This window comes from Lathyrus oleraceus, chromosome 7 (assembly GCF_024323335.1).
Source record: "Lathyrus oleraceus cultivar Zhongwan6 chromosome 7, CAAS_Psat_ZW6_1.0, whole genome shotgun sequence".
NCBI classification, from domain to species: domain Eukaryota; kingdom Viridiplantae; phylum Streptophyta; class Magnoliopsida; order Fabales; family Fabaceae; genus Lathyrus; species Lathyrus oleraceus.
Window position 1 is genome coordinate 192,888,859 of NC_066585.1, and position 9,432 is coordinate 192,898,290.

Here is a 9,432-nt window from a genome sequence, read left to right on the forward strand (position 1 = left end):
TAATTTCATAAAATTGTTTGGGAGGATCTTTAGCAAACAAAGAGAGTTTTTAATAAAGATTTAAATTTAAAAGACAAAATTCTGACTGAATTATTAGTTTGTTTTTTCCCTTATCCAATCTCTTTAGATACATATCTAATATTTAATACTTAATTAAATAGAAAAATATTTATTCTATTAGTATCGAAACAATATAAGAATTTAAATAATGAAACCTAACTTTTGCCATATATATAAGTACGGTTTTTACCAAGTAAATCAAAACAAGATTTTCTTAAACAATAAATCTAAGTAAGATATAAAAATTTAAATGATTAGATCGTTAAATCAAATCAATGTTATAGATATAAAAACTCAAGCTCTAGCCTTATATATAGAAACAATTCATATCAAATAGATTGAACCAAAATCTTAAACTCAAAAGAACTTGTAGTTTATATTCTACTTTCTTTTAAATAGTTTGTCCAAAAACACTTCATCTTCATCACTAGTTTGTCATGGAAACCTTCTTCAACTTTGAAGCGTATTTACCTAGCGAAAGAATTGAATCTTCACATAACATTCATGTTTTTAGAAAATGCTTTTGCATTGATTTTGAGTTCAGCCACACAATTGTACCTTCTCAATCCGATGCCACAACCTTTATGCCCGATTTTACAACTACAATCAAAAGAGTTGTAGCGATTCCTATTGAAATTCTATGTAATGGTTTGGAAGGAGATCATAATGGTGTTTTATACGCCGAATTTTCTTTTGTGCCAGATGATTTATTATATACGGTTCTACCAAATCTTGAAGAATTTGCTAGACAAATAGTTGCACACAACTATGAAAATCGTGATATATTAGAGTTGAATGTGCGTCTTTCTGCCATAACATCAATTGAAGAGGAGGAAGAAGATTTTAGAAATCAAGATGATTATGGTCAAGCTCAACAAGTTGTTGATTTGATGGAGAAATTAGAAAATTGTTATCCTTTTTCTGACTCAACCGAACAATGTCCTATTTGTTTGGAGGAGTTTTGCATTAAATCAGATTTAGCTCGTACCAAATGCTCGCATGTTTTTCATAAAAATTGTATTGGCTCATGGATTCAACAATGCATCAATCGCTCATCAACTTACACTTGTCCATTGTGTCGAGGTCTTCTATAAACATTTATGGAAATAGTTGTTATAATCTTTGTACTTTTGTTTCTTAAAATATTTTGATCTTTAATTATAATTAATTTTAGAGTTAAAGATATTTGTATCCCTTATTTGGACGAGTTTTAGTTTTTTCTATAACTGTTGTATTTTTTTACTGTTATAATATAATAATTTAAATTTTTATTATGTGACTATCCAATAATAAAATAATTATTAAAAAAATATTATTCTAATCATTAGAGTGACATTTGTCTTTGTACTAATGCAATTTGAAAGAGTTGTGGTTTATTTTTTTGCCACATCATTTAATATATATTATAATAAAAAGTAGATTATAAAAAAATTAAAGAGAAGAAAATAAAACTTAGGGTAAAATTTCTTTTAACCCTTAACTTTATAAGAAAAGTGTTTGTGAATTTGATTTTATGCTTTCAATTTGTATAAAAAGATGAATGTGATAGTTACTCATTTTTTATTTTAAACAAGATTGTAAACCATGCTTGCACGGATGAATTTAATAAATTAAAGAGTTAAATGCAGTTTTAATTCTACTATTTTAATTTTTAATTGTTTTTTTAAAATTAATTTCTCTATTTTAATTTTTATAACTTTTTAATTTTCTTTAAACAAAATCTTTTTTTTCTTCATATTTCTTCTTTTGATTGCCCCCCTCACTATTATATAGTTAACAATTAAACTTGTGATGTGGAGTTGACATGGCAGAGCCTATATATCTCTACGACAAAAACCTTTTTCAATGTCATATATTTAAAAAGTTAAAATTACTTTTATAATATTATATAATAACAATAATATAAATTATTAAATTAAAAAAATTACAATTAATTAATGTTGTAAATTAATTATTTAGATGAATAAATTATTTTATTAATGTATAAAAATAAAAAATTACAATATTAATGTATAAAATAAAATTTAATAATATTAGGGTGTATTTCTTTGTAAAATAAGAATTATTGGACATAGCAGTACTAGACACTACAAAATAGTACAAGACATTTTTTTATATTATATTGTGTTTGATGATCGATATACCGGACAACTTTTATCTATTTTGTTTAATATATCTTTGTACCAAATAATAGAATTTTTACTATAATATTTTTATTGATATACAAATATTGATTTTCATGAAATAAAATACTAAACAGTGAGAAGAAGAAAAATAACGAAGAGAGAATTTTTTTTTACTTTACATCAGACAAAAACAATATAATTTTATTATAATATTTTTTATTAATAAATAAAATATTAATATTATATTTATAATCAAAATATTAAATAGAGAGATATTAAAAATTGTATTTCAATATTTTTTGATAATTTGTGTTTGGGACAAAAAGTTGTCCCGTGATTTATAGTGAGCAAATTTTTTTTATGTTTTTGTCATTTTCCTTGTCATATATTTTGTCATGTCCTATAATAAGTTTTTGCATCAGACAAAGTATAAAAGAAGTTCTCATGTCCAATCAAATGCACCATTAATGATAAGTAGTTAATTAATCATTTATTCATTCAATATTAATATTTTCAAATTATATTAATGTATAAAACAATATTAATATATAAAACAAAATTATTGAATATTGAATATTGAATATTCTTCTCCCAAAATATATTGTGTCTCTTTAATCACTATATCACCATCTCAGACACATTCATACCTTCGTCGCCTTTCTAACAATCACGTTCATCCCTATTACATTCATCTCCTTCATCATTACAACCATTCGCCAACTCAAAAACCAAATTTTCCCCAATCACCATACTCCATCAAGAACAACAAATTTTTGTGCTTCACGCTCATACCCTAACACTTTTCATTTGTTAGAAATAATTCATTTTCAGTATTAGTAGTATTTGCTTTGTTAAGTTTAACCTTTCTAGTGTAGATTAGTAAATTGTCTATGTGGCATTATAATTTGTGTATATAGAGTACTGTAGTTGTCAACAGTTGTATTCACTAAGTATTGTAGTGCCGTGTGTGGGTAACCGTTTTAGCATAGTAGTGAAAGTTTATTATTCTCTCTTCTCTCATCTTCATCTTCTTTATTTTGTGCACCAATAATTGGTATCTAGAGCTCCGGTTCAGATCCACAGGGAAACACGAGGAAACACGACTGAACGGTGAGGCGTTGTGTGATTGATTTCGTTTCTTGAGTTAGCGTTAAAAATTTGATTGGAATTGTAACAAAATCACATTTCTTGATTCTCCAAGATTGGGAAACACTAGTGTTTTGTGAGATCTGAATTTTGCACAAGGTTGAAGATGAACGGAGACGGTAATCTGAGTATCAAGCTTCTAGTGTTCGATGGTTAGAACCGGAACCGTTGGTTGATGAAGATGTCATTCTTTAGTTGCTTAATTTGAAGTCCAAGAAAGCAGTTCATCTTACCCATCATAGACATATTGAACTCTCCTTTCATCATCAATGAAAACTCTTCACATAGTTCTTTGTTCATTGAACCGAATATGATGTCGTCAACATAGACTTGAACCAATAAAGTATGACTTTTAATTATCTTAATAGACAAATTATTATCAACTTTACCTTTTTCAAATCATCTTTCACATAGAAAGTTGCTAAGTCTATCATATCATGCTCTTGATGCTTGCTTTAATCCATAAAGAGCCTTTTTCAACTTGAAGACATGTGAAGGATTCTTGAAGTCTTCAAAATCGGGAGGTTGTTTGACATAGACTTCCTCATTGACGTACCTATTCAAGATGATGCTTTTGACGTCCATTTGGAATAACTTAAAATTTAATAAACAAGCATAAGCAAGTAAAAAATGAATAGCTTCTAACTTTGCAACTAGAGCAAATGTTTCTTCAAAGTTGATTCCTTCTTCTTGATTGTAACCTTGAGCCACCAACCTTGCTTTGTTTCGAATAATTATAACATTTTCGTCAAGTTTTCTCTTAAACACCCATTTGGTACCAATAATGTGTTTTTAACTTGACTTAGGAACAAGTTCCCAAACTTGATTCCTTTCGAATTGATTTAATTCTTCTTACATGGCAAGTATCCATTAGTCGTCTTCTAAGGATTCACCTATTTTTTTAAAATCTATTTGAGAAACAAATGTCATATTCAAGCAAGCATCCTTGAGATTTAGTCTTGTTGTAACTCCTTCACTTATATCACCAATAACATTGTCAATTGGGTGATCACGATGGGTTCTCCATTTTAAGGAAGATCACTTTGATTTGACTCTTATTGGATGGATTCCTCTTTGTGTTTTGATTGATCATCATTGTTGACTTTGGTAACATCTTTCATATGAACTTCTAAAATATCATTATCATCATCACAAACAACTATATCCTCCTTAGAGGGGATAGATTCATCAAAAGAAATATGCATTGATTCTTCTATAGTTAAAGTTCTTTTATTATAAATCCTATAAGCTTTGCTAGTAAGGGAGTAAACAAGAAATATACATTTGTCATACTTCTTGTCAAACTTACCGAGATTGTCTTTGTCATTATTAAGGACAAAGCACTTGCATCCAAAGATATGAAAGTGAGAAATGTTTGGATTTCTTCCTTTAAAGAGTTCATATGGAGTCTTGTTTGGCCAAAATTACATGATCATAGAAAATAAGAGGGAAAATACATTACCCTAAAGCGCTGATGGAAGCGTAAGGAACTCTCAACATCCTGGCTGCCCAATTCACCCATCAATAAAGAAATTTTCCCTTACCTTGGAATTGCAGAGTTTCTGGATTATATTGTTGTTTCAACTTTGTTATAGCTTTCCTTAGGGTTTCCTAGTCATTTATCTATTTTTCCCAATTTCTCTTAATTCCAACTTTTCTATTTAAATAACCTAATAGGTTTTGGAAAATTTTCAACTTTCCCCTCAACATTTCATTATTACACCTTAAACCTTTAATTTTTTTAAAAACTCTAATTTCTCCCTCTACTCTCATTTTTTCATAAATTATTATTAAATTTGAATAAATATTTTATTCAAATAAATATTTAATCAAAATTCCTTAATTTTCTCCTCTCTCAACTTATTCCAAAATAATTAAATTTATCAAATTATTCATAATAACCTCAATAATTCTATTTTATTTTTTTGCTCTCCAATCTTATAACCCCGGAAATTATTAAATTACCAAAATATCCCTACGCACCGAAAAACACCAAAAAATCAAGTATAACAAATAGAACACACCAATAATTAAATAAAATACTCAAAAAAATTGGGTTGTTACACCTGCTACCTTTTCACTATCACAAAATCCTATGGTAGGTCTTTCTAGTTCCCCTATCAAAGTGTCCCCCTCATTTTAGTTGTGAACGTGACTCTTGTGGAAACAAAAGTATTTGGACTTATCTGCTCTGAATGATTCTTTGACTGGGCAGGGATTCCTGATCCCGACTTCCTTGAACTCAAAGTTCACACATTCTTTTTATATTTTTTCCCTTGAAGTGTCCAAGGGAATGTAAGCGTTGAACTTGATCGGGGTCTGAGATGCATTTCTTCTCTATGACGACTGCTTTTCTCTTTCTAGTGCCTGGTTGTGTATGTTGTTCACATATCCTTGACATGTATATCCTTCTTCGGCCATGAACTATTCTTCATAACTTATGTAGGGTTGCCTCCTTATCAGGAAATATACTGGTAGACTCTTACAAAGTGATCCTTTCTGCCTTATCAAAAAATATTTTTGGACCCTTACAAATGGATCCTTGTCACCTTATCAGGAAATATTGTTGGACCCCTTACAAAGGGATCCTTGTCGCCTTGTTTGTGCAACGACCTAAGATTTGTTAGGGGGCTCAAATTTTCAAGTCTCGTCTTAGGGACTTGACTATCTAAGCCTCTCCCGAGAGACTTTTCTTTTCAAGTCTCGCATGAGGGACTCGACTATCTAAGTCTCGCTCGAGGGACCCATCTTGTCAAGTCTCACATGATGGATTCAACTATCTAAGTCTCGTCGAGGGACTCATCTTTTCAAATCTTACTTAAGGGACTCGACTATCTATGTATTGTCCGATGGACTCTCCTTTTCATATCTCGCATAAGGGATTCGACTATCTAAGTCTCGCTCTAGGTACTCGCCTTTTTAAGTTCAATTAAGGGACCCGACTATCTAAGAATTTCCTGGAGGATTCGCCTTTTCAAATCTCACCTAAGGGGCTTAACTATCTAAGTTTCGCTTGAGGGACTCAAATTGGTAAGTCTCACCGGAGGGACTCGATTTCCTAAATTTTGCTCAAAAAAGATTACCATCTACTTTGTTTAATCACTTCACCTTTCTCAGGCCTCGTGCTTGAGGGACTATGGATTGGAAAAATCTTGATTAGGCCTTAAAAGTTAGTGATATATAGCTCAATAAGATCAAAGGTGTTACGAGATGGCCAAAAGATGAAAAAGTGGGCATGATAAGGCGGGTAATGGGTCGCCCAAATGGAACTCGAGTTTCCTGACCCAAGCCTATGTCCATCACAAGCCAACCGCCTCAATGTGTGGTTAGTGAGTTGTTCTTGAAAGGGAGGAATTTGGTCAAAGATTCTAAGAAAATTGCTCATCCTGTTTTGGTGGAGAGCGGGTCTTCATATTCCTTCGCCATCTCCAAGTAGTTCGATTTGGAATGGTTCTTCGCCCACACTCTGGCTCATGGATCGCAATAAATATCCAGACCCCTAGGGTTGGAAGGGGATCGGTTAACTTTTAGAGATATCGGCAAATAAAGCGGTTTCACACAATACATTATCGTGTGATCCATTATATTATGCTTTTCAGAAGCATGACCATCAATATAATTGTATTCCTCGGGTTAAACACATACTTAGAAATTCCAATACGAGAAATTGAATTAGAAACAACCACACATACTTTATAAGGAAACAGTGTAATTGTGTAGTAGAGAATCTAAATAGTCACACTTTTATTCTCGTAACCCATTCTATTAAAATGAAGTTCTCATAGGGAAACTAATCGATTATTGAGTTCATTGGACCAAACACATACTCGAAAAATTCGATCAAAGATATTCCAACTAGGCATGGCAATAAGGTGGGTCTAGGACGGTTTTTACCTCCCCCAAACCCAAACCCAAATCCCCAAACAGTATTCGTTCCCCGCCCCAAACTCAAACGGAGATGGAGAATCAAAACCCAAACTCATCCCAAACGGGTTCGGGTTGGGTTCGGGTATCCTCTCCCATCCACCATAAATATTTATTTTTTTGCAAAGTAAAATTACATTACAAATAATAAAATTAAACAATCTAAAAAAATTTCATACATATATTTCAAATATTTTAAATAATAAATTAAAATTAAAATATAAAAACATTGACCACATATTTAATATTCTAAATGATCAAAAATAAATAATAATGTACATAATGAAATAAACGGGGCGGGTTCGGGGTGGGTACTAGTGTCCCCATTACCCGATCCGTCCCCATATTTTATAATCAGGGAAAACCCAAACCCGAGCCCAAATCTAGTCAAAGTGAGTTTTTTCCGTCAACTTCGGAGCGGGTTCGAATGGGTACCTGCGGGTACGGGTTATGTTGCATGCCTAATTCCAACTCTAAAATTTGTAGGATTTTAAATAGAAATTTAAATCTTTAATTGAATATAAAAAGAAGTTTAAAATTAAAGTTTTAATCCCTATAAAATGTTATTTATAAATTTTGGGCATTTTTATTTTAAAAATAATTGGCACTTTTTAAAAACTTTGAAAATTCTAAAAATTTAGTAAAACAAACAAAAATAAAAATTTTGAAAACTTTATTATTTTTATTTTTAAATTTTCTTGAGAATAAACTATGCCAACTTTAAGATAAAATATAATTTAAAAAATTATTAATTATTTTGTATACATCCAAATTATTAACTTATTTAAAAAAATAAAGATACTTTAAAATTATAATTTAGTATAATATGATAATACAAAATAAAAAATTTATAAAATAAATAATATAATTTTATATGTAAAAATTATTAAGTCAGTTAAATAACTTTTTCGACACCTTAAATAGATTTTTTTACCAAAATAATCCAATTTTTCAAGAAAAACCCCAAAATAACACTGGTTTCAAAAAAAAATCCAAAGTACCCCACTTTTAGGAGGAGGCGGCAATCCAATTGGCGACTCCTCTTAAAAATTGAATGGAGGCACCAATTGGACTGGCTGGGCACATGGTGCATCCAATCCAATTGGCCCCCATGTGTATCACTTGAGAGGAGGCGCCAATTGGATTGGCACCTCAGTGTAAAATGCAATTTTTTTGTTATAAATAGATGTGTTGTGTGAATCACTTTTTCACATCTCATTTCATCATTTGGCAATCATGTTTGGTGTTCATCGTCGATACGGAAAGGTGATTTATGCGAGAGACAAACCTCAGATGTTGATGTTGTTCTGGAACATCACTACGTTCGATCAACTGAAGAGGGAGTTGGTTCGTTGGTTAGATGGGAAAATACCAGAAGGGGAGAAACTTAGAAGTATTGAGAGACTCGACCGTATCTTTGGTTGGGTGCGAATGAAAACTGATAAGGATGCTAGGGAAATGATGTTCGGTCGAGATGACATCAATTTGATTGTTGTAATCAATTAGAAATATTTCTGTTTTTAGTTAGTTTATTTTGTACTAATGTTTATTGTGAACCTCGTTGTAACAAAAAATTTATGATATATAATGATTGAATGTTACAGAAATACAATGTTATAAAAAGCTTATGACCCAGATGATACTCCTCGATTGGGACAGTTGTTCTTGTTGTGTCCTGGTTGACAATAAATACTATATAATCTTATCATTTTATCTCTCAAATCCATTTCTGTCCTGATACGTGTGCTATTTGCTCTTCCTTTTTTTCTTTCTACGCATCTCGTCATTGTGCCAAACTATATCACCTTCATATGAAGACCAATATTCCTTCATTGGTAGCACCGAGAAGCTTTTATTATATACATTCATAACGGTGACGGCCTTGTACACATCAGGTAAATGGTTGGAAGCGTCTTGACGAGTATATGCGTATGCTGCAATGATATGGCAGCAAGGAATGCGGAAGGCTTGGAATTTTCCACAGTCGCACCAACTTCTATTTAGTCTAACAGCATAGGTTAAATTTGGTCTCCTCCCCTCATTGTGGTCCATTATTTCCTGGACGCTGAAGTTTTTCCTATGATGGTCAAAGAATGTTACAGCGTGTGTGCTAGCTTTGATGCTCTCCTCTTTCATGACTCCCATGCAACACTCACTAAATACTTTCCCAAACATT

At 31.4% G+C, this 9,432-nt stretch overlaps 1 protein-coding gene across 1 annotated transcript; it reads left to right on the top strand.

Moving 5' to 3' along the window:
- The first annotated feature begins 497 nt into the window (after nucleotides 1–497).
- LOC127102851 (E3 ubiquitin-protein ligase MBR1-like) lies at nucleotides 498–1,154 on the top strand. Its single transcript, XM_051040177.1, has one exon. The coding sequence runs from the start codon at nucleotides 498–500 to the stop codon at nucleotides 1,152–1,154; it is 657 nt and encodes a 218-aa protein (XP_050896134.1).
- The last annotated feature ends 8,278 nt before the right edge of the window (nucleotides 1,155–9,432 follow it).

Excerpts from the sequence above, each read along its gene's own strand:
- LOC127102851 (XM_051040177.1), top strand. The coding sequence starts at position 498 with ATGGAAACCTTCTTCAACTTTGAAGCGTATTTACCTAGCGAAAGAATT.